Below are 27,053 nucleotides of genomic sequence, written 5' to 3' on the forward strand. Positions count from 1 at the left end.
GGGAAATTGATGACAGACAAAGTGTACGTTTATTTGAATTTTATTTTTTCAAATTATTTCATTTTGGAATTTTATGGGATTCACAAGTTCTCCTTGCAGAGTAAGTACTAATACTTTATTCTTTCTACAAGATTTTACGTAGTACTACAGGATAATCACAATTTATTATATTTAAATTCATTTAGGTACAGAATTTTTTAACGGATCGATATAATCCATGGAACTGTAAGATTACATTGGTTTGTTAGTTTTCAAGTGGTCAAATTAAATTAAATAGAATCTATACAAGTCTTGCTACCATTTTGAAATGATTTCATTATACAGTTTATTTTTTCATTTCTGTGTTTTACATGACGAGAGATCAAGTTTATAAATATTTACTATTTTATTACGTCTTTCGTTTCTTTAATATTTTACTGCATAATGATGTACACTATGGTTGGTGCAAGATTTATATTAGATTTTATGTACATATACATACAGATTGGGAGCACAACTACTGTTATCATGCTATCATTACATTATACCTAAATTTATTATTATCAAGATATATTTATAAGAATTCCTTGTTACACTATAGTTGAAATAGTATTTTAAGATCTAATTAGCTCAAAAATATAAAATTCACATTGATTCATAGTTAAGAATTTTTTAATTACTCCTTAAATTTTGAATTTGGTACAAAGAAAAACAAGAAGCAAATCATGTCAGAAATTATGGAATAACAAGGATGATAACATTAAACAATAATTGTCCTCGCCAAAAAGAAGATTAATCTCTAGATGCAAATAAGAAGCATCCTAAAGTAGTATTTTCACAATCTTTGTACATAATATACGTTGATTAATCATTGGTATTTATAATTATATATATAAATATCGTTATACCATTTACACAAACTGAGGTATACGGTAACCCTCCAGAATTATTTTCACCAACTCTCAGACCAATTCTACAAATATTGACTTTGCGACTTACATAAAGTTAAAAAACAAAAATAAATAGTTTACTTAAGTCGGTACATGTGTAGTCGAATTTCTCTATTCTAGTTTCTATTAATTTTGATAATTCATCTGAAGATTATGTTGCATAATATATCGTTACAATAATTCTCTCTCGATCAGCTTCAATTTTTACATTTAGAGTAGGAATCAGTTTGCTGCAGCAGCAAGATTTCAATTATCATCCGCATTAACCCTTTGCACTTGAGAGATGACTCTAAGTCACTTTGTTTAATACAATAACTTGAAATAAGCATTTTTTAACTGATTTTATATGACACGTGTGATGTATAAACATAGTGTAGCAATAGTGGAAATTATTAGTAGAGAAATAATAACTTCAAAAGAATTTGTTTAACTTTTTAAATAGTAGTTTTGAAGTTGCTGTTTGCAAACTGTCAAATTCGAGTGCAAAAGGTTAAAATAATATTTGCCTCTTTCGGTTCACCAATCATCATTAAGTCGCAAACCATATAATCGTTCGTTGCTGCAGCAGGGAACGCGTCAATCTTTCGCCGAAGAAGGCGGTGACTCCCGGCTATTGTCGCTGGTAAAATTAGATAAACCAAGATTGTTGGTTTCGTGAGTCGAAGAATTGGTAGGCGAATTGCTGCTACTCCTAGCGCCGCCGAGTGGCGTCACAGTCGTGTTCTCGCTCGGTATCAACCCTTCCTTCATCCTTTTCTTCTGCTTCATCCTTCTGTTCTGGAACCAAATTTTCACTTGCGTTTCGTTCAGCTGTAACGCCGACGCGATCTCGATGCGTCTCGCTCGAGTCAGGTACTTATTGAAATGGAATTCCTTCTCTAGTTCGGTGAGCTGTTTGTTCGTGAAGTTGGTTCTTCCGGTGTTGTTGAAGCCACCCGCTATACCGACTAATGGTCCGCCGGTAAGGCAGCTCACTGGACCGTTCGCTGTGTTCGCATATGCAGATGCGGTCCCGCCGCCGACGCTGCTGCCACCGTATTCTCCGACACTTGGATTGGACTTCGCTGCTGTAACAAATTTTTATTTCCATTTTATTATAAAATTATCGACTTCATTCTTAGATTCATACAATGTTAGAAAATGATGTTATAATGCACAAAATTACTTGATCATTTCTTGATTATCAGATATAAAATTTATAATTAAATATTTTCAAATCCAATATGGCGGACTGAATTAACAGGAGTTAGGACAAAATTGATTTTCTTTGTCACAAATTAGTGAAACTAAGTATTTAATTATTTTAAATAGGGCATGTCTATACACAGTCGAATTATATCTCTATTCTCATAAATAGTAACAGAGATACTGAGACAGAATTAAAGAAGTAAGATTAATGAATGTAACATCCAAAATGAATGTAACATACTATGTCACTCTGAGGGACATCTGCTTGACTTCTATTCTTCTCGATCTTAATTACAAACGTCAGTGTCCAACGTACGTGTCCAACGTGTCCACGGAAGAGTTAAAGCCAATATACGAGAGTTAAGCTCAAGTTTAATCCATCGACCGACAATCGTTTGTTGTCCAACACAGCTGGTCAGTGTCCTAAGAAATCAACCTGTCCAGTGTACACACTAGACCGATAGGGTTAACCCCCGAATCTGGATCAAATTGCATCAGCTGTTGCCGGGTGTCGACGCCATTACGTCATTCTATTTTGCCCGTATTTATCTGACCGCTATGGTCTTCATTTCATCCTTTTAGGACTTTGCAATGTTTAGATCATTGCTACAAATATTGAGTAATAATTTTGATTATAGTAGGTAACAACTGAATTATAATTTTAACATGGATATTTATCTTCGGACTGTGAACACCTTGATTACACCCCTTTATCTCTTTTAAGTAATTCAAATTTACCGCCATTTTTGCACAACGCGTCGAATTACCACGCGTCGAATTACCACGCGTTGAATTACCATGCGTCGAGTTACCACGCGTCGAATTACCACGCGTCGAGTTACCACGCGTCGAATTACCACGCGTCGAATTACCACGCGTCGAATTACCACGGATGGAATTACCACGTGTCAAATTACTACGCATCGAATTACCACGCGTTGAGTTACCACGCGTCAAATTACCAAGCGCCGAATTACCATGGATGGAATTATCACGCGTCGAATTACCACGCGTGGAGTTACCACGCGTCAAATTACCACGCGTGGAGTTACCACGCGTCAAATTACCACGCGCCGAATTACCACGCACTGAATTACCACGCGTTGAGTTACCACGCGTGGAATTACCACGCGTGGAATTACCACGCGTCAAATTACCACGCGCCGAATTACCACGCACTGAATTACCACGCGCCGAATTACCACGCGTTCAATTACCACGCGTGGAATTACCACGCGTGGAATTACTACGCGTGGAATTACCACGCGTGGAATTACCACGCGTCAAATTACCACGCGCCGAATTACCACGCACTGAATTACCATGCGTTGAGTTACCACGCGTGGAATTACCACGCGTGGAATTACCACGCGTCAAATTACCACGCGCCGAATTACCACGCACTGAATTACCACGCGTCGAATTACCACGCGTTCAATTACCACGCGTGGAATTACCACGCGTGGAATTACTACGCGTCGAATTACCACGCGCCGAATTACCAAGCTTGAGTTACCACGCGTGGAATTACCAAGCGTCGAATCACCACAACAGTAACTTTGCTAATGCGATTAATATAATTCTTTATATTACATAACACATATTTCACGAAATTAACGATGAAACACTACACGAGTGTTCGAGCATCAAATTGTTTACGCGTGTCCATTAACACAGTCCACTCGAGGTCACAACGTAACGAAATAAGGATAAGCAGGGCGTTTGAAAAAAGACGTCGTTTACGCATTATGGAAATTAGATTGTTATTTAGTCTACCGGTATGTGGAAGTCAATTTACTTAATGGCGAAGGGTGGACGAAACTGTCAAGCCACCGCCTTAGAGCCACATCTTCAACTTTTTTCTTCTTCTCTACCCTTGTTTGCCTGTATCGTTTTTCGTCTTCGTTACGTAATTTTTTTCATTACATCGCGTTCCATATTAATACACGAGCTGTGTGTCCTGGCTGATTTATCTCGAACAGAAAACGAACCTTAGGTCACAGGATTTTTCGAATAATCCGTAAACATCAGTCACTTAAGCAACGTGTCTCGAACTTGGCCAACGGCCATTAAGCTTACGCATCTTCAAGCCGAATAATCGAGTTGGACAAGTTCTATTAGTCACTGGCCAACGTGATACGATGAAATGTTTTCCGTTTTCGTGACTCATTCATCAATTTAATACCTTAACTCGGGGACAGAGTCTGTTGTTCATTTTCTATACGCCAGATCTCGGGTAGCAGAAACATTTCAACGTTGGAAGTTAAGGTTTGAGACTTTAAGGGTATTCTTGGAAATTCGTAGGAAAATGGGGGGAGGTGATTTTATTTAGTTCGGAGGTTTTTTATTATGCGTTGGTATTGCGATGCATAGATCTACATACTGAGCGTTGTATCGGCATGTACTGTGTTAGCACACATTGAAATTGTAGGGGCTATTATGCATTGAAGTGTATGCTGAATTATCACGCGTTGAAATAGCATGCGCTGAAGTGGTACGTGTCGAACTACCATGTATTAAATTACTGTGCGATGAATTAACTCGCATTGAAGTGTGATGTATGGAATTACCATGTACTGAACTACCAAGCGTCGAATTATGGCGCATTGAATTACCACGCCTCGAATTATTACGCGTTGAATTACCACGGATCGAGTTACCACGCGTCGAATTACCACGCGTTGAGTTACCACGCATCGAATTACTACGCGTTGAGTTACCACGCGTCGAATTACCACGCGTTGAGTTACCACGCGTTGAGATACCACGGATCGAGTTACCACGCATCGAATTACCACGCGTTGAGTTACCACGCATCGAATTACTACGCGCTGAATTACCACGCACCGAATTACCACGCCCCGAATTACCACGCCCCGAATTACCACGCGTCGAATTACCATGCGTCGAATTACCACGCGTTGAGTTACCACGTATCGAATTACTACGCGCTGAATTACCACGCGTCGAATTACTACGCGTTGAATTACCACGCACCGAATTACCACGCCCCGAATTACCACGCGTCGAATTACCATGCGTCGAATTACCACGCGTTGAGTTACCACGCATCGAATTACTACGCGCTGAATTACCACGCGTCGAATTACTACGCGTTGAATTACCACGCACCGAATTACCACGCCCCGAATTACGACGCGTCGAAGTTCCATGCGTCGAATTACCACGCGTCGAGATACCACGCGTCGAATTACTACGCATCGAATTACCATGCGTCGAATTACCACGCGTCGAGATGCCACGCACCGAATTACCACGCGTCGAATTACTACGTGCTGAATTACCACGCGTTGAGATACCACGAATCGAGTTACCACGCGTCGAATTACCACGCGTCGGATTACCACGCACCGAATTACCACGCCCCGAATTACCACGCCTCGAATTACCACGCGTTGAGCTACCACGCACTGAAATACCACGCGCCGAATTACCGCGCGTCGAATTACCACGCGTCGAATCACCACGCACTAAACTACTATAGTGATAATTCATCACGCATAGTACTACTTCGCATTGTACTATTATACACGTCATTACTATTTGTTATATCACTATACATTGTCACATCCCGCACTCCCATACATTGAACTACTACGATAACTACTAATCGCCTCGCACCGTTCTACTATTTGTTGCATTGTCAGAAGTGATGTTTGCAGGCATAAATATAAATGTCCAGACCACGTTTCGTAAATGAATTATTTAAAAGTTTGTAAAAATGTAACTCGTTCCAAGTGTCATAATGTGAAAGTGTGGGCGAGGGACAGCAATGTTAATTACTTTGGCAGTCGGTGTCACGTATTGGGTTTGATATGCAACTGCTTCCAGCAGCATTCCTTGGTTTATTTATAGTTACTGCATTAATTCTAATCTGAAAATTGGTGATTTTATATCTTGAACTGTGGAAATCATGCATGACTATTACTATTACATCTCATAATCACAATTTCTATTTTATATTTAATATAATGGAATGGTATACAAGTTCTCTTTGAATAAACTTATAATATAATAATCATTCTAATATTATCTTTACTGTATTATTTACCAAGTTAAAAGAGCCATACAGCAAAGAATAAAATTGTTGTAGAAATATATAATAAACAGCAAATATCAATGAAAGTGTTAAAAATAATTCTAAGTTGTCCCAAGTTATTTTAATTCGAACCATTCGATATTTTTGAAAGACTGTTCAGAAAGTCAATCGACCAACCGTTGAGCACGCTGCTAAACATGAATGTAATTCTCCCACACTGTTCCACGCATACGAACACGAATAAAGTGTTATTACGTGCGCGAGTGTGTGTACGAACACACAGGTAACATCTAGCCACCGTGGTTTCGATGCATGCATGCCAGTCCGGCTACGTTCAAAGGCCCCCGATTAAATCTCACCTGGCTTAATATTATTATTTTACGTGGCGCCTGCGAGTGAAAACGACTGAAACTAGTGAACACTGACTTGTCGAGGAAATTGGAAAGGGAGGGAAAGAGCTTGCTGGAGATAATGTTCCTGGATAAAAGTGACTACAATTCAACGTGTCAAGCGTTCTCTTCACGGCTCTTTTCATTGATAAAATACGCTCTTTGTATGGGACTTGTTAGTAGTTCTTGGGGAAGGGTTCATGATTAACCAAGGTTAATGGTGTCGTGTTAAAGATTAATAAGTTTTGTGGGGAAATCTGGTTTGGATATTTTTTATTTTGGTAGGGGAAGGGAGTGAAATGTCTTTTGTAAGGTTGTAAGGTGGATTAAGGTTTGGGGATTTAGAGGATTTTAAATTTATGAAGTTTTAAGGTTTTGAAGTTCTCAGTTCTTAAGCTCTCAAATTGACAAATTTTCAAATTTTTACGTTTTAAAATTTCCAAGTTCTCAAATTTCCAAGCTTTCAAATTTCCATACTCCCAAATTTTTAAGCTCTCAAATTTCCAATCTTCCAAATTTCCAATCTCTCAAATTCCAAAACTCTCAAGTCCCCAAACTTCCAAATTCCCACACTCTCAAATTTCCAATCTTCCAAATTTCCAATCTCTCAAATTCCATAACTTTCAAGCACTCAAGCACCCAATTCCCACTCTTCCAAATTTCCAAGCTCTCAAATTTTCATACTCCCAAATTTCCAAGCTCTCAAATTTCCAATCTTCCAAATTTCCAATCTCTCAAATTCCAAAACTCTCAAGTCCCCAAACTCCCAAATTCCCACACTCTCAAATTTCCAATCTTCCAAATTTCCAATCTCTCAAATTCCAAAACTCTCAAGTCCCCAAACTCCCAAATTCCCACACTCTCAAATTTCCAATCTTCCAAATTTCCAATCTCTCAAATTCCAAAACTCTCAAGTCCCCAAGCTCCCAATTCCCACTCTCTCAAATTTCCAAACTCCCAAATTTCCACACTCTCAAATTCCCAAACTCCCAAATTCCTAAATTTCTAAATTTCTAAATTTCCAACTTTCCAAACCCTAAACCCCAGCTACAAATATTCATCTAATTTTGAGGTTAGCTTCCACATTTAAATGACGCATCACAACCCCACAAAATTTCACTTCTATTAACAAATATATACCAACACATTCTATCGAGTGTGAGCACTATTCTCTAATTCTTCTTGCATTTTCTTCAAGTCTGTAATAATCGTAAGCACCAATAAACTAATCGGATCTAACCAGTCTTGTTAGATCATCTGCCTATAGGCTGTGTACGGATCCCCTATTTTAGAGGAGCATTACGCAATTCAAATATTATTCAAAGGCTAAAAGCCAGGGTGCAGGGTGTAGGTAGGGTGCAGATGACGTAAGGAAACAGGGGGTTGGAGTGTGTGCGTGCGAATCAGCTAGGAGCTACTGTAGGTATTACGTTACCGGAAAGATGGACCCTGATAGGGCTACTAGTGGCTTCCTTCCTCTTTCGATTTTCCTAATCGTCAACGACTCTGTTGCACAGAAACTAGGAACTGGCTACTGGAACCTCGATGGGTTCTAGGTAATCACACTTTCATTTGAAATTCAAAATTTTAAATATTCTTGGAGTTCGAAGATAAATTGCATTATTTTTGAATTATGGAGCAAAGTGTATAGTATAAATTATTTATTATTATTGCATATATAAATTATTTATTATTTAGTTAAAATAAATGAGAATTTTCTGTTCTAGTTCTTTCAGATTTATGGACCTTTTTTATGAGAAAAATAATTAAGTCAGTAAATAAGAATTCTAGGTTAGGTTAGTAGGTCTTGTAAATTGAAATCAAGTTTCGTTTGAAATAAAGTCTCACTTCAAATAAAAATGCTTTTGAGATAATCCTTATTCCTAAATGTTTTAATAGAAAGAATAAATTTCTAACTTCAAGTTAAAATGTTAAATAAATTTAATATAAAGACGAAAGTTCCATTTTAAGAATAAATTATTCTCGGTTATGTTACTCAATTGAAATGTTATGTTGATGTTACTCAAAATTGGAAAATTATTGGAGACAATGGTTTCTGACCTTGACACCTGAACTAGAAAATGGAGGGCATGTCCAGAAAAAAACTAGTCAGGATCCAGCTGTATTTGAAGCTATCTGATTTCCACATCCGATTACACGGTACAACGCCAACCTATCTAGCTTCTTTTAGATAAATATTTGATGCACAAATGCATAGACAGACTTTCGTTCACAAATCCTATAAGTCCTTATTTCTGATCATGGTTAATGAAACCATTAACCATTTCTCACTGAAGTATCTTACTGCTGGTGAAGAACAAATTAAGAAGTTAGTAAAACTTTATTGTTTTACAGTAGAAAATTCATGGCATAAAAACAATATTGTAATAAACCTGTGCAGGGTGCAAATTCTGTACTTTTGCTGTTGGTGCTAAAATTACTTGACAAGATATTATAATTATTCTTGAAGTTCTTCTCTACTATTAATTTCCACTATTGCTTATATTTGTATATGTTTATAAGTCACATATGTAATATTTCCGATTTAGTCAAATTCCTTGAAAATAATTTGAAATTATTGTACCAAAGTGAATGTGAGTCACCCAAAGGGTTAAAACGCTTCGACTACCGATAAGTCTCTGTTGAATGCTACCAATCAGTATCGAAACTCTTAACGAGCCTCGTAAAACCGTTATTGTTGCTCGAACAGCGTCAATAACGCTATCGTGTTTTACTGTTACACGCGTTCTTCGTAATAAAGTTCTCGTGCCCGTTGACGTTACCTGCCAACTAAATTCTGCTACACCTGAAACGAATCGAACGCGAATCGAACCTGTTCCGTTACGAACAAACACGTGGTACCTTTTATATCTACGTGTACAAATATTTTCTGACGTTGCTCGATCGTGATAAGGGAATTCCTGTTTTTTCTTCGTCAGGGGTTATCGAATGTTGAATTTCCTCGTTTCGAGTTGATTTGGTCAATGCTTGGTCAATGATTAAGCATAACTTGATAAAAATCGATTCATTTATGATTTACACTCTTTTGGAGGAGAATAGGTGTTCAAGCATTGAATGAATTTTCGTGGGACGTTTATTCAAGTCACTCTTTTGAGATTTTTCAAGTATTGTAGTAATCAAATAGGATGATGTGTAATTATACTTGGGAATCAATTTTAAAGGTACAAAGGAATTTTGTATGACATTTAACAATGTTTAGTCGAGGATCTTTTTAATATTTCAGTGTTATATAAATTCAGTAGAAAATTTTTCTCAAGATGGGTTATATTCAAGTACTCTTTGTTATTTGTCTTTAATATTCTGTACTTATCAGAATCTTTTCAGACTCCATTTTTCTCACAGTTGAACATGTCAGGCTCCTATGACAAGCAGATTAACAACATTGAATTTCAGACTAAAGTTATTACAGTACATAAATATTATTTCTTAATAATGCAAGTGCAGTTGCATATAATGCTACAAAAACCTACTCTTAAAACCTCATTATATATTTTTATATCTAAGACAAAATAAATATCATACACCTTGTAAAATTTATAAAGCTTGAAAGAGTTAATTGACCGCCATCTTGTAATCACGTATTACATACGTTCCTCTGTCTCTAACATCGAAAGACAGAAACATTGAGCATTAAGAGCCTAACAGATGTTGAGTGCTAAAAGTTGAGTGTGTAGTAGATTCTTCATTTTACGAGTTTGAAGAAAAATTTTGTTAAGGGTATTACTGCTCGATAAAACTATTTTACGAACAGTTTTCCTTCCGTTCGATCCCTTGTCATCAGGTGCTACATTAGCGACGCTGATTCTAAGGCGATAAGCAAAATTCTGAGTCACAGTCTCCTGTAAACAGCAGACCAGGAAGAACTTCCGATAGAGGCCATTTAAGCGATTATATATGTACAACTGATTATTACCAACATCGTTAAAAATTACTTTCTCTGTTTCTATCATACAACATTCATTTATGGGTTTTATAGGTTCACTTGTCTTTTTGGTCATTTGGTTATTCGTTTTTGGTCATTCACTTGGTTAAAATTAGCCAAAAACCGAACACTTAATTCTATTTCTCAATAGGAGTCATTTTTCGATAAGGTCAGAATGTGAATTTCTTAACGCGATCCGTTGCCGAACGATTGCGTGCAGTCAGCTTTATTTATGGCCCGAGGTCAGTCGATTTGGAGTATTAAGAGCAACATTTTTATTGGCCTTGCCGCGTAGTCCTTTTCATTTTGCACGAATCGTTCTTGAGATGATTATAACATTTTAATGTCACACGTTCAATAACTAACTAAATTAGCTTCATTTGAATACTGCTTTCACATTTTAGTCTTTAAAAGTCAAATTGTGTGATTCAAGTTTGATTACAGAGTAAATATGAGGGATGTAGCTTTCACATTTTTAAAATCTTTCAAAGCAAAATTCTGGCGGGTTAATTCAAAGGAAGTTTTACTGTACTTATGTAGTTTAATTAATAGGCATCAAAGTCTTCTTCTTGTTTTTTTAAGGTTTTATAAATTTAACTTAGAAAGAATAGTTTTGATTTTTATGACACTTCATAATACTGTATGTCTGCTGTGAGATGAACTTTAAGAATTTATAAAAGCAAGTCTACTTTTTCTTGTTTTCTAAGCTGACAGGTATATGTGACTGTTGTGACTAATTATTTACTCATTTAGAAATATGCTTTTCATATAAAATCATTGCAGATGAATTTTCTTTTAGTATCCTATAAGTATCTTGTGACGAAGAGTGAATAAAAGAGTGAATATAAGAGTGAATATAAGCAATTGAAGGAGAGTATATAGCAATGTATGTACATGACAAAATATGTACATGACAAAGTATGAATATGGAAAAATATAAATTTAGTAAAGTATGAATGTGGTGCAGTATGAATATAGAAAAGTATGAATGCAGCTATAAGTATTATACCAAAGTATGAATGAAGCTAAGTATAATTACAGCAGAATATGAATGAACCTAAGTATAATTACAGCAGAGTATGAATGAACCTAAGTATAATTATAGCAAAGTATGAATAAGTATAATTATAGCCAATATGGCAAAGTATAAATATGACAAAGCATGAATATGGCAAAGTACGAACGTGACAGAGTACGATTATAGCAAACTACATATACGTACACTGAGAGAACGTGGTTTTGAAGGTATGACTGGCAGAGAAAGGAATGATATACAGACTCTGATAAGAGTTAATAGAATAAAGTTAAAATTGCATTATGTTACTTTCTCTACTGTTATAGTTAACAGTCAATATTATTCTATTAATCAATATTAGTCTAAGTAGCCTCTGGATATTGAATAGAAAAATAACTCTTGGGTACTCAGTGCATTCTGAAGGCAAGTGCAATGCTTAGGAAATAAAAATATTTTGCAACTTTCACAAGTTACACTCGGAATGCTTTAAATATTAGGCATTAGTGACGTTAAATCTGGGAGTAAGCTCAACTCAAGACCATTTTATTTATCCTTGTAACTTCTTTGTAACTGGGTGTGTATTAGTTTGTTTCCTGAGTACAGAAATTAAGTGGGGATCGTATCGATTTGCTAAATTTTCAAAAATTGACATAGTTCAAGTGCTTCTACGTCGCTCGATAGCAAAGAATGCAGGGCTTAGACCTCCGAGGTGTATTAACGCGAGTGTGCTTCAATAACGAAGGTGGAGATAGTGGGGAAAATTCTGAAATTCAACTCAGTTTACAAAGCAATAGCTCCGAAATCGATACCATACGATCGTATGGAAAAAATACAGATCTCAGCATACACCACCAAACCATTCACAAGTAATTTTCAGTACAGAAGAGGTAGTCAAAAAAATTCCACGTAGAACCATTTCCAAACTTCCTAATATAAAGATCTCTAAGATCTACAATCCAGAGTATAACCGTAGAGTAATATACCTAAACTATTGCAACCCCATTCCTGTAAATTCATAAAAAACCAAAATTCCACAAAGAATCTCAATTATCCCAAAATCCGACCCAGAATCTCTACCCCAAAATTCGACACATATCGCAATTACCCCAAAATCGGTCGCCAGCGATCGTGAGGTTTTTTCGTTCGTGAAAGTATCGGGTACAGTTATACTCGGTCGGTGAAGTGGCGCGGAAATGAAAATCACCGTGAGTGAGACACGTGGACAGGGTTGGTGATTGTCAGAGGCATACGGGGGTTGTCGGTGGTAGCGGTGCAGGGCGAGGCCGCGGCCACGGAGCGAAGAGGGAGAGTCAGTTACTTAGGCAGCCGGGTTGTTGCGGGATCCGGGGTTGCCAGGTTCGGCGGGTGGCAGCCCGGGTGGAAACACGCGAACGATCCTCTGATCCCCTCGCGAGATATCGGCCACTCACTCACGCGTCCGCCGACGGCCCTAGCCGCGTCGTAACACGCTGCCCTGCCTGACTGCTTTGCCTGCTTGCTTTGCTTTCCTTGCTTGCTTGCTTGCTTTTGCTTCGCTTGCTTGGCCAGTTGCTGAAGCTCAACCTACGCTCGCGAAACGACTGACCGACCTACCTCTTTCGTTCTTTTCTCCGAGACCCTTCAATCTCTTGCTTTCTTTTCGTTTCTCTTGCGATCTGCTCATTTTCACCTCGATTCTGCTTCTTCTTCTTCGCTCGACGGTTTATGGGGAACCGTTTTGATTTCTTGCGTGCATGATAAGCGGGTTAATAATGAAAGTTATACTGCGTTAATACTGAAGGGTTTATTTTGGTATTGATTTCTTTTTGCGTATTTATGGATTTGGAATTAGGGTGATTCGGAATTCTGGGGATTTGGGGGTTTGGAAATTTGGGAACTGTGGGAATTTGGGGATCAAGGATTTGGAGGTTGAGGGGTTCGGGAGTTTCGAGATTTGGAGATCTGTGAATTTGGGGTTTAGCGATTTTGGGGTCCAGTGATTGGAGGGTCTATGTATTTGGGGGTCTAGGTTGGTGATCTGTGGATGTGGGAATCTACTGATTAGGGAATCCAGGTATTCGGGGGTCTAGAGATTTGAAGGTTTAGGAATTTGGGGATTTGGTAATTTGGGAGTGTAGGAATTTGGGGGTTTAATAATTTGGGAGTGTAGGAATTTGGGGGTTTAGTAATTTGGGAGCTTGAGAATTTGGGGATTTAGTAATTTGGGAGTATAGGAATTTGGGAGTGTAGAAATTTGGGGACTTAGTGATTTTGGAATGTGGGAATTTGGGGATTTAGTAATTTGGAAGTATAGGAATTTGGGAGTGTAGGAATTTGGGGGTTTAGTAATTTGGGAGCGTGGGAATTTGGGGATTTAGTAATTTGGAAGTGTAGGAATTTGGGGGTTTAGTAATTTGGGAGCGTGAGAATTTGGGGGTTTAGTAATTTGGGAGCGTGAGAATTTGGGGGTTTAGTAATTTGGGAGCGTGAGAATTTGGAGACTTAGTAATTTGGGAGCGTAGAAATTTGGGGATTTAGTAATTTGGGAGCGTGAGAATTTGGGGGTTTAGTAATTTGGAAGTGTAGGAATTTGGGGGTTTAGTAATTTGGGAGCGTGAGAATTTGGAGACTTAGTAATTTGGGAGCATAGAAATTTGGGGATTAGTAATTTGGGAGCGTGGGAATTTGGGGATTTAGTAATTTGGAAGTGTAGTAATTTGGGAGTATAGGAATTTGGGAATGTAGGATTCAGTGACCTAAGAATTTAGGTACGCTACTCTTCTACACTAGGAGAAGTTCTTTAGACTCATCAGACAAATCACTATAAATTCCCTCCAATATTTTCTTCAGAACAGAATATTATTTTTCAAACTTCCAAAATGCTGTCCAAAAGCTCCACTCAAGATAAAATGGCAAAGTCTCAAAATCTCATAGTCCCATAATTCCAAAAACCTCTCCAAAATTACGAAGTCTCAAAGTCCCAATAAAATGATTACAGACTTCCACACTTTCATAATCCTAAACATCAAAAATTCCAAATAATTGCAAGTTTAATTCCAAATTAATTAATTCCAAAAATTGCAATTTGAGCACTACCCTTGCTGTCTAATCAGTCACCTATTGCTTGTATCACTCGGGCTTTCATTTTTAGTATAAAAATATTCTAAGAAAGCAATTATTTGCTAGTGTGATAGAAACAATGAGAGTAACGATCTATAGGAACGCAACGTAAGAGCAGGAGTAATGTAAGCAATGTTCGGTTGAGAAGAACGGAAGCAAAGAACTAGACAGAATGTAAGAGAAGCAAAAAAACAGTGCAGATACGGCATCGACTGACAAGTTTCTCGCGTGCAACAAGTCTAGACAACGTCGAAAGTCTAAGCGACATTAAATAAACTCGAGATTAGAAATGTACAGGAAGAGATCGAGAAACAGGAAACGCGAACACAACAAGTGGAATTAAAATGGTGGAAGATAAAATAGAAAGGATAGACGATTAAAAGGAAGAAGGAACGGAATGAAAGCAGGAAGAAGATTCGTATTATTTCTAAACGATGAGCAAATATTTTTGAAACGGGACTGGAGGGAATTTCAAGATAAATAGGAGTAAGATGGAGGAAGAGAATGAAAATTATTATTTCTTTGAGTTAGGTACTTTCTTGTGGAGAATCAGTAGTTATAGATTGTTATTTGGGTGTTCTAAAGTTGGGAATTTAGTTTTGGTAGAAACGAAATTTTAGCAAGGAGGATTTTTTGAGGTTCTATGTGGATGAATCTGCACCCTCGAATTTCTAAATTTTTAATTTCCACATTTTCGAATTTCTATATTCGCGAATTTCCAAATTTTAGAATCTCTACAATCCCAAATCCCTGCATCCCCGAATTTCTGTATCCCCAAATTCCTAAATTTCTGAATCCCTACGCCCCGAATATCTACGCCCCCAAATTTCAAAATTTCCAAATTCTACATTTTCGAATTCCTGTATTCCCGAATCCCTAAATTTCAGAATCTCTACATCCCCGAATCCTAAAATTCCCGAATCCCTACATCCCCAAATTTCTATATCCCCAAATTCCTAAATTTCCGAATCCCTACGCCCCCAAATTCCTAAATTTCCAAATTCTACATTTTCGAATTCCTATATTCCCGAATCCCTAAATTTCAGAATTTCTACATCCCCAAATCCTAAAATTTCCGAATCCCTACACCCCCGAATTTCTATATCCCCAAATTCCTAAATTCCCGAATCCCTACGCCCCGAATACCTACGCCCCGAAATTCCTAAATTCCCGAATACCTACGCCCCTAAATTCCTAAATTTCCAAATTCTACATTTTCGAATTCCCATATTCCCGAATCCCTAAATTTCAGAATCTCTACATCCTCAAATCCTAAAATTCCCGAATCCCTACATCCCCGAATTTCTAAAATTTCAAATCCTCACATCCCCAAATCTCCACATCTCCAAATCCCCATATCCCCCAATCCCCACATCCCCAAATTCCACATTCCCGAATTCCCACATCCCCAAATTTCTAATCCCCAAATCCCCAAACTCCCAAATCTTCAAACTTCCAAATTTCCACCCCTTCTCAAATTTGCCTTACCCAACATATCACACCCCTATCACACAACTAAAGTACCTCTAACTAATACTTACATTTGAAATATACTCCCACTCTAACATCTTTAATCAGAATTTGCATCCTCCTAAAATAACTGTCATAACTGCCATAACTATCACAGTACTATTCAATAAGCTGATTCTATTGTCAGAGAAGCTGCGCAAGCAACCCTTCGATGGAGGCAGATTCAATCGAAATAACAAGATGGGCGGAGCAAAGAAGTGGGGAGATTTCAGTAGATTTTGGTTGGTTAAGTTTTTTGGTTGGTCAGGGGCGTACAATAGGTCTGCTTTTTCCCTCGGTGCCTCCATAATGTGGTCCACGGGGTTCAGAATAGGAGAGGGTCTCTATGGGGATGCGGACCACCCTTCACGATAGAAAAGAAGGGACAAGGAGAGGAGAGAAAAAAGCTTCACGACACTGTCAACCCTCCCGATTTATCATACCGAACTCGATTTCTTCTCTCTTCTAATCAATAGCGGGATTGGTGGAGCTGTGAGAGGAAAAAAGGGCGGAACAAATGAGCAACTGCTCGTCTGACGCGTTATGTTGCTTTAACATTCTATGTGTTATGTTGCTTTAACATTTTATCTATCTAGAGAAGTATCTATGTACTCCATAGTTAATTTATATAATTGATTTAGAAGGATAGTTTTACTGGAACTATTTTTTGGTTTATACTTTCACTAATTTGTTTATTTAGTACAAATTTTATTTATATTTATTAGTTCGTTGTTTTTGGTGTTGATTTAACTGAAGTGTTACTGTGAATACATATTTTGAGGGGTGAGTCAAGATTTTAATTCACTTTGTCGTTATAGAAATAATCTTTTTAAGGATATTTAAACATATGTGAACATTTAGTTTGGTTTCAAATACATCAACCAAGAGATACATACGTGGATAGTATTATTGTTTTTGTGTATGATAAATTCTTTCAAGACTTGTTTGTGTAAAACAGATTTAGAATGAAGACAATATTACGTCTAACAATTTTGTTAACCTTATAATCATCACTGAAACGTTTAAATAAAAATCTTTTTAAAAAGTGAGGTTAAGTTTCATTGTTACTATTCTGCTTATATTAGTAAATACAAGACAATTTTATTTTTCATGTAGCTTTTATTTGAAACCTATGTCTAACCTCAAAGGATAATTTCATTTTTCATTCAGCTTTTATTTTGAATCAATGTTCAGCCTCAAAGGATAATTTCACTTTTCATTCAGCTTTTATTTTGAATCAATATTCAGCCTCAAAGGATAATTTCACTTTTCATTCAGCTTTTATTTTGAATCAATGTTCAGCCTCAAAGGATAATTTCACTTTTCATTCAGCTTTTATTTCGAATCAATATTCAGCCTCAAAGGGGTAGATTTTCAACATAGTAATATTAAACGAGAACATCATAAAAATTATTTTAATTTTAATTTTTTATAACAAGTTGTAAAAACTAGCGAGGTTTTATTAAGGAATGTCGAGTGGTTTCAAAGAGTGAATGAAACAAGTATCTGAGCACGATGAAAAGCGGGAGGAAAGGTTTCCCCTAACTCCATGCTAATTTGCCTAACAGCTCGAGGCAATCGCCGGGTTCCGAGAGCGACTGTAAAGCCTAGTCGTTGAATGAAGCTTGTCAGGATTACCAGCGTTTCGTTTAATAGCTCATTATAATCGAATTAATAACGACGGCCGAGAAGTCACTGGGGTGACGCTTATTACTTCGGGACATGCAAACGGAACTGTACCACCCTCAACCCTTTTTCTTTTCATTCTTTGAACACCTCGTTTCATTGATTTTTTTGTATTAATGAATTTGATATTTCGATATTTCTTCATTTAGTGCTGAATCTCTTTTTAATAATTTCGTGTGAAAATGAAACTTATTATGGCTATCTACCCCTGACAAAGTTATTAATTATATTAAAATTTTATATTAAATTTTTCTTTAAAGATATAATAGTTTGTAATTCTTTCTACATTTTTGAAAGTGAAGTACACTTCTGTGGAGAAGTACACTTGTCTAAAATTTGAACTGTTATGTTTTATAGGTTATGTTCACATTTGCCTCTGACAAAGATAACTTTGTGCAGGTACAAGTTATATTATAATTTTATATGTTGTATTTGAATTTTGTAACTTGTTATATTATTCAGTAAACTTTAACTTTGTAACATGTCTTATTACATATGGAACCTTAACTTTATAAAATGTTACATTATGAATTATACTTTAACTTCATAATGCTATATGTTACACTTTAACTTTGTAACATGTTATATTAAATATTGAACCTTAACTTTATAAAATGTTTCATTATGAATTATACTTTAACTTCATAATGCTATATGTTACACTTTAACTTTGTAACATGTTATATTCAATATTGAATCTTAACTTTATAAAATGTTACATTTTGAATTATACTTGAACTTCATAATGCTATATGTTACACTTTAAGATTGTAACACATGATATATATTGCATCTTTATAAATTATTTCATTATACATTATACTTGAACTTCATAATGTTACATGTTATACTGTAACTGAACATTATGTTACATTATATGTACATTATTTTTGACTTCATACTGTATTACACTATATGTTATACTTCACAACAAACAATTAATTGACAGTTCATTTAAAATTTGTATTTAATCCATAAAATATTGCAACTGTCAAAACAGTAGCATAATCTATGTCTACAAAACCTCATACCTTATGCAATGTTTACCAGCCATCGATGTTTATATGCAAAATGCCTTTATGTTTGTGCAATTGGTTCTATGCGTCAATGAAATTCAATTAATCACAGAGCGATAAGCAACTTCTGCTTATTCATAAAATTTCCAAACCGAGAAACAGAGTACACTTCTGAATCATTATTTAATTTCTTTACCGTACTTTTTCTTCCATTCACGCGAGTAATTATACACAGTTACGTAAATTAATCAATGTTCAACAACTTTGTTGAATGATATTACGAGATTTATAATCGCAAGCTTCAGGAAGGTATTTTTCATGTCTTATTTAATTGCTGCATAACTAGTAATGTTTAATACATAACGAGTGGTACATAAACGTTATCTTTACATCCTGGTTAATTACTACAGAATCACACATTTATTTATTTTAAACGCGAAGTTTTCCTCGTATGTTTTTTTACGATTACACGAGTTTCAAATGTTTTTAATTAAAACCGTAAAGGCGTATCATAAATTATCGTTTGTCTCTCGAACTAATCAGATAACTCGAGTGCAAGAATTTCGTGTTTAATCCAGAATCTTATCGAGGCTCTCCGATATCTTTCCGACTACCAATGTACACGATAAGTGATTCGCGAACGGACAATTTTTACAGGTATTTGTAAACAATCGCAGAAATTAATGCAACAGCGATTAAGTATTTAACAACGTGTCGTGCTGATAAGCAAACCAAATCCTTCGTATCTTTTGTAACTAAACAACAATGTTAGATTTGTTACTCTACTTTCACTTTTCTGCAGATCTGCTTTTATATAAAATTCGGTAACACTGAAAATTAAGTTTGTACTACTTCACTTTCTAATAATTACTATGTACTTTCTTTCTTATAATTACTTTACTCAAAACATGGGGTATTTTACAAAATTTTCTTTTACTTGTGTGTCGTATACTATTTGATGACGCACCAGGTGCGTCTTATGCTAGTTAATGACGCACCAGGTGCGTCATCTGCTGTTTAATGACACACCAGCTTTGTGAAATATTAATTTCTTTTCATAAGAGATGAGACTTTATTTTACGATTTTATGGTGCGTCATTAAATAGTATACGACGCACCCGGTGCGTCATTAAACAGCTTAACTAGTACTTTAACTTTATGAAATATTAATTTTGTTCTTTCATAACCTTTTTTCCTTCAAATTATTTTATGTTTGTATCTCGTGATTATTAACCTTCTGCATTGATACTGATGTGAGATTTTATTTTACTATTTAAAATGCGTCCTCAGAGGGAACAAACAAAAATTCTTTTATGCGACGCATCTGGTGCGTCATTAAATAGTATACGACGCACCCGGTGCGTCATTAAATAGCTTAACTAGTACTTTAACTTTGTGAAATATTAATTTTATTCTTTCATAACCTTTTTTCCTTCAAATCTTTTTGAATCTTTTTATTAATCTTCTGCATTGATACTGATGTGAAATTTTATTTTACCATTTAAAATGTCTCCTCAGAGGGAACAAATAAAAATTGTTAATGTTATATGTATGTTACTATACATGCTATACATATATACTATATATTGCTTAATACAATTAAGAAAAAAGGGATCGTTATCTAGACGATAGAATACAGAACAGAAATTCGCTGTCGATGGAGGCTCGATAGATCTGTATCCGGTGGGAAATAATCCGTGAGCGGTTTGTAGGCGAAAGATAGTCGTCGGGCGGTTTGCGAGCGGTTGATTTATGGTCGCGGGGCAACGATATTCTCGTAAAACCTCGGGGTATCTTCTGTTACGCTGGTTTCGTGTGCATAATCTTATCAGGCTCGTTTACGACTGTCGCATAAGCGTAAATAGCCGTCTAAATAACTCACGGGTGGAACAGTATAAATAACGATAAATTTTCGTTGTATCTCGAGAAAAGTTCGTTATCAGCCAGTCTATCGAATCTTGATTTGTACACGGCTTAACGAACACTGTGTGGCTGTTCTTCTTTCCGTGCGAACATTATTTGAACTGTGTAGCTCTATTTGTACTGCGCGTCCGTGTCTATGCTACTGCTTTTCCTTACACTCGAATTTGACACCTCTTTAATAGCCATTCTAGCAAAAGCTCAGATGTCCGGCTCGATTAATTTATTGCAAATGATCGATCGACCGATCGTGACTTTGAAGATTTTCTTTGATTGCTTTGTATGTGTACGTAAGATTGTTTTATGAGATCTTTCTTTTATACTTGTTCTTGAATTGTATCTGAGTGTACGGATGTTGATCGAAAATTTAGGGCAATCGGAGACCTTAAACTATATTCTTATCACAAGTGGTCACTATTTCATTTTATAGTCCTTTTGTGATAACAGATTGCCAATGTAAAATTATCAGAAAGTTTTCTCATTTTTCTTATCTCGTGAAACAGTTGAGTAGAACTACTATTCGACGGAAACTGTATTCTTCAAGTCTGCTCGATTTAGTAATTTCAATTTTTATCAAAACTGTGCAGCATTAAAATCTTCCCATCCTCATCAAATTTACACAATTAACATTTTGATAATCGCTCATTTTATAAATCCCACGAGACCTGAAAATGTCACAAAATGGCCAGAGAACCACTGTCCTGACTCTCCACGAATAAAACCTGAATTTCCATGAAAATTCGAAAAGAGTTCTTTTGTATACACGTTCGCGGAAACTTTGAATCTAGAAATCTTTGAAGTCCATTCCCGATAAGAGCAATAGCAAAGAAAAAGAAAAACGACTGCTGGCAAAAACAGTGAAGGGGTTAGATCGCTAGGAAAGCACGTGGAAGATTAACGATGTCCGTCGAACCGGAATTACGTGTCACGTTTTATTAATCTTGTTACGCGTAGTTTGCGTTTCAAAGGCACTAGGTCGTCGGCCAACAAGTACGTCACATTTTACTTGGCCGTCAATCTTAATTGAATTCACCACCCAAGTGAAAACTAACCGAGAGCTTCGATTGACCGCTTGCTCGACGTGGCGCATTCAATGTACCAACTTATGTAAAGCATGCTCAACGAGCCACAATTGGGTCGTGTCGCGACGCTTAAATACGACGAATTGTTCTTCCAAGAACTCGCCATTGACTGACATCAATCGACTACGGATTTCCATAAAAAAGAATTCGTTTCATAAATCATTCGCTAACTTGGAATATGGTGTAAGTACATTCACATATACGGGACGTGGAGATCTAAGGATGTGAATGTTTAGAGATATACGGATTTGGACATGTAGGGATCTAGAAATGTTAGAGTCTGACATAGGTGTTTGGAGTCGTAAGGATCTGTGGACGTAGGGATCTCGGACCCTAAAGATCAAGAGATATAGGAATTCAAGGTCATAAAGATCTAGGACCTTAAAGATCAAGCGAAGTAGAGTAAAGTCGTAACCTAGGAACCTAAGTATCTAGAAATGTAAGTTCTAGCTGTACAAGAAACTCATGAAAAGAACGTAGTCCTCTAAACGTCAGAATCCACAGATCTAAGTACATATCAAAATGCACATCTACACACATCTGTAATTTGAACTACCCTTATCCTCAAACATCCATAAAACAAAATTAGCACAAAGATCAAACTAAACACTAAATTATGCAATCCCTTTATAACTCCATTATGGATCGTCCAACTGAGGACACATCAAAGATTACAGAGGTATTGACACCGAGTTCCAATCAGCACAGAAGAAACCAACAGAGATTGACTCGTCGAAGCAGCCAATCGATTCACCTAAAGGGTCTACGCTGTCCCGGTTCTGATCGACCATTAATTCAGTGGAAGATAGGGATCGAGGAGCGGACAGGCACTCCTCCGTCAATTCGGTCTAAAATAGTCCTCCTGATAACCAGGAGCTAACGAGCTGCTACCGGATCGCTCTCACGGCATACTAATTTCACGCCAGTCGGCTGTTGGAATAAACGATCTACATACCTACGGGTTTGGGCACGTTCCTCTTCACTTGCATCCACTTGTACGTGGGCACATGCGGTTGTTGCTGCTGCTGCTGCTGCAGAGGTGGATGATGCGCATGGTGTTGCTGGTGATGGTGTCCGTGCGCGTGTTGATGCGGATGCTGCGGATGTCCGGATTGCTGGAGGACATGGTAGGTCGTTGGGTCAGGGTTCTCCTCCTTGTAGTGTGCAGTCGTGTGCGCGGTGTAATCGTTCTGCCGGATCTGAGGATGATAGTGGAGAGTGTCCTCCGCGGTTGGCAGCTGATGGAGATAGTTGGTGGTGCCAGCGACTGGTAGCTGATAGTCGGGCTCATGGTGATGGTGATGGTGGTGGTGATGACTAGAAGACTGATGATGCAGCTGTTGCTCGTGTTCCGTCCTGTGTCCAGAGACCATAGAGGCCTGATGGAGATTGGCCGAGCCAGGGTGGTGGTGATGGTGTTCGTCCCTGTAAGCCGCCTGCTGGACGTGGTAACTCTGGTGTGGATCCACGGATCCGTGGGACCCGTTCGGGTGCTGGTGCTGCGACGCACCCGCGTAGGAGGAGGACGCGTAGTCCAGGTTGGTGTAGCTCAACCCATTCTCCGAGGAGATGATCGCGGTGGTGCTTCCGTCCTCGTGTAGAACGCCCGCCGTCGGGGAGTAGAATCCTTGGGGAGGAGTACCGGAGGAGGTAGCGGATTCCGCGGCAAGAAAGCTCTCCGAGGACGAGGAGGAATAAGGGGAGACGGCCGTCTGAGGGAAATAATGAGCCGGAGCGAGTTCTGGCGAGGGTGGTACCGGCACGTGTCCTCCGACGGACACGGGCTGATGATGATGATTCCCTTGACCCGTGCACACGTAGTTGGGGTATGAGTCAGGCTTGCCGTAAGTTCCGTACATGCCCATGTCCATCATCATCATCCTTGTAACGGGGAGGCGAATACATCAATTGGCCACCTGCTGCTGACCACCGTGTCCTTCACTGTACGCACTCTGTTTTTATCGGGAGGGCAAAGTCTGAGGTCGGGATCGATCGAGCAAACGGTTTACATCGTGATCACTCGTCACCACTTCTCGACGAGCTTCCGGTAACCTCTCCAGCACAGGAGCACAGATATATCACAGACCGACACACTTGAAACGTTTCATGCTTCGATAACGGTCAAATCTGGGTCTAGGATGCGATAAAGGTGCTTCACTCGTCGAAGAAGATTAGCATGACGTTCGAAGACGAATCGAGAGGAAGGTAGACGCGGATGCGAGCGATCCCGAGGCACGTCCGCGGCGCGGCAGTGGACGCGCGGGAACGCGCCGTTGTTCGCGGAAATAACGAGAAGAGCGGACGCGTAGTCGTCGATCCGGTCGACGAGGGTCGCAGAAGTGGACTGGCTAGGTAGAGTGGACTGGAAGGCGGCACGGTCGAAGGCTGCACGCAGGTGAGACCCGAGCCACAGGGGTCTGGTGTGTCCAGTTTATCCTTCTCTCTCTTTCTCTTCGTCGAAAGCCTGGCTGTTCGTACGCTTAGCCGACGAGAAGGTGCTGCCTTCTTCCAAACTGGGCGTGTCCTCGACGCTGACCACGTGAACGCGAATGGGCGGAGCCAGCCAATCGTGGTCGAGCCTGCGCGTCCGGCGCCCGTAGCCTCATGATGGATCACCGAGGTAAATTTTATTTTTCGTTCCTTCCTTTTTATCTGGCACGCTGCAGTTGACACTTATCGTGGCGGGTAGAGGTAGTCGAGTATTATATCTCGGTGCCCACCTTCCAGGATACCCGACCAGCCCCTCGACCCCGTCTTCCTCTCAGCTCCTTCTTTCATCTGCCTCCTCCGGCACCGCTGCTGCTTCCTCGTCTCCGTCGCTCCTCTACAACCGGTCACTCTTCTCCTGTGTACACGCGTGTCCCACCTGTCTCTGGACACTGCGTCCCGACATCCTGCGCTTTTATTAACGCCTGACGGCTGATGGGTTAATTACGGGACCACGAGCTCTATGCTGCGCCCGTTATTTGTCGCTCCAAATCTAGCTTCCATTTTCATCAAATTTCAATTCCGCGTCTTGTTACAAAGTGATGACATCTAACTCTGTATGTTCAGAGATAATTTTGCTATTGGTACCGATGAAATTTTTGGTATCGATCGATGTACTGTTAAGTACGTTTCTGTATCCTCATTTGTTATACTCCTCAATCTCTGTGTCTCTATACCTCTAAATCCCTATACTCCTAGATGTGGATTCTGCATACTTAGGTCCATCTCTCGTTAACTCTGATAAAGTTTGACAAAGTGAACCGATGAATGACGATTCCCAGAAAAGAATCGCTTCCGTTACAGTTGAGCTGGTAGAAAATTTTTGATATTACGTAATGGCGGACGATTATCTTGGAGAGCCGGATCCATAAGAACCGTCACAGAGGGAGGAGGCATGGAAGACGCGTGACGGGCCCATGGGACGTCTGGTACCCCATGTGGGTTCAGTGACAGGATGACACATTCCGCCGTGAAAGTTTTAGGAGAGCGGTCCCGTATCAGCAGTTCAGTCAAGAGAGCTTATATCGAGGGCGCCACCTGCGGCCACCCGCGACATCCGTTCTGTCCAAGCCATCAGATCAGGAAATCTTCATCTTGATCGAACTTCCATGACGTCTCATAGTTCTGATTCTCACTGTCGGCCGATTTTTTTCACCTGAACGCCCCCGTACACACGTCCTTTCGCTTCTTTCCTTGCTACATATCCTTATGTATGTCATTTACTCTTAATGGTGCGAGTTGAGTATTGCTTACAACAGTTTTGTTCTTAGCTTTATCTTTGGGACTTCAAAATATAACAAATTAAGTATTATAACAGTTTTGTTGTTAGCTTCATCTTTGGCACTTCAGAGTGTATATTTTATTGGGACACTGTATGAAGCTTAATATCTAAAATGATAGGGTTCTTAATCAAAGTAGTACGTTTTCAGAAGTTTAGATTAAGATTGTTGTGTTGAGGTTAGGTACCCATCTTCTTCTATTTAAAATACGAAACAGATTGTACTTAACATTTCGTAACATTAGTAATCAAGTGAATTGACACGAAACTTGAAGTGGTTGTGGCTTAAAGTAAAGTGGTCAGCTTTAAGCTTACGTCTGTTGGTTCGATTGTTGTTCGATGAGGCGTGTGATTTGGAGGTCGGAGCGAGTTTTAATGGAATTTTCCCGGATCAGACGGTAAATTCGAGTTTAGCCGAGTCTAATGTCCGGATAAATATCAGCGGCAGGCTTTTCTTCCATCCTTCTACCGTGGACACGCGTAAACTTCGCGACGGCTAATCCTCTTAAACAATTACAAACCAGTCGATCGGTCTGGTACCTATCTTGTCGTGGCGCCACGCTGAGTTTTGACGTGGGATGAGGCACCTGCATTGTCATGCTAAGCCGCAGTCGCCTTGCTGCAGTTCCCTTTTATCTGCGACCAACAACACGTCCCGTCTTCTTTCTTCTTCTACCATCTCAGACTTCTCGAACACGAGTCAAAATTTTTCCTCGTGAGAATTTTGCCGAGTTTCGAAGTGATACGACGTGGAGTCACGGGATTTGAAATCGTTATGACTCCTTTATTTGTTCGATCACTGCTCAGACAATAAAATATCTTTTGTGAAGGACTTTTAACCCCTTGTACTTTGACGAGTCTTACACATGACGCATTTAGAACTTAATGTTACTGAAGTTACTTTGACAAATCTTACTGAAATTTTAAATACTCTTCAGGTAAAATTTAAGACGAACTACAATTTGCAGGAGTCGTATTAAGGATCGCTACATATAAAATATTCGCAACATTTTAATTTTGTTTGCTTTAACATTATAGCTGAGAATAGTAGTTTTGACTGACGCATCGAACAAATAAATTGTACGGCAAGGGGTTAATTTTACATTGAATGTCGCGTCATCTAACATTGAATCGAAATACTTGTAATTTCGATCCATTGTTTCGTACTTTAGCACTGAGAAAATAAGGAGAAAGTTGTATTTGATGAAGTAATTTCCCAAACCCTTTCGTGTCGCCCTGTATCTTATTTCTGAAGCAAAGAGGGGTTGCATTTCTATATTAATCGATCAACTTCATCCATGTAAAGAACCCAGAATAACTAGTGTTTAATGAAACGTTCCACAACATCAACAGGAGCATAAAATACTCTTTTAATCATCGAGCAATTAAAATGATTGATAACGGCTGATCGGAAACATGAACACAATGATCCAACAATTACAACCGAGTGC

At 38.5% G+C, this 27,053-nt stretch overlaps 1 protein-coding gene across 2 annotated transcripts; it reads right to left on the reverse strand.

Moving 5' to 3' along the window:
* Nucleotides 1-24: 24 nt before the first annotated feature.
* LOC100877608 (uncharacterized) lies at nucleotides 25-24,293 on the reverse strand. Of its 2 annotated transcripts, none has more exons than XM_076536393.1 (2): nucleotides 22,792-24,293; nucleotides 25-1,993 (listed from the first exon to the last, which is right to left on the reverse strand). In XM_076536393.1, exons 1-2 carry the CDS (start codon nucleotides 23,714-23,716, stop codon nucleotides 1,506-1,508), a joined length of 1,413 nt encoding a protein of 470 aa, XP_076392508.1. In that variant the 5' UTR covers nucleotides 23,717-24,293; the 3' UTR covers nucleotides 25-1,505. The 2 variants fall into 2 exon arrangements, with proteins under 2 accessions (XP_076392508.1, XP_012154280.1); XM_012298890.2 differs by having other exon boundaries at nucleotides 25-1,996; nucleotides 22,792-24,292.
* Between the last annotated feature and the right edge of the window lie 2,760 nt (nucleotides 24,294-27,053).

Source organism: Megachile rotundata, chromosome 1, assembly GCF_050947335.1.
Source record: "Megachile rotundata isolate GNS110a chromosome 1, iyMegRotu1, whole genome shotgun sequence".
In the NCBI taxonomy this organism is placed as follows: domain Eukaryota; kingdom Metazoa; phylum Arthropoda; class Insecta; order Hymenoptera; family Megachilidae; genus Megachile; species Megachile rotundata.

Coding starts and splice junctions, on each gene's coding strand:
- LOC100877608 (XM_012298890.2), bottom strand. CDS start 23,716: ATGATGATGATGGACATGGGCATGTACGGAACTTACGGCAAGCCTGAC. Junction 1,997..22,791: donor GAACGTGCCCAAACCCGTAG/GTATGTAGATCG, acceptor AATTTGTTACAG/CAGCGAAGTCCAATCCAAGT.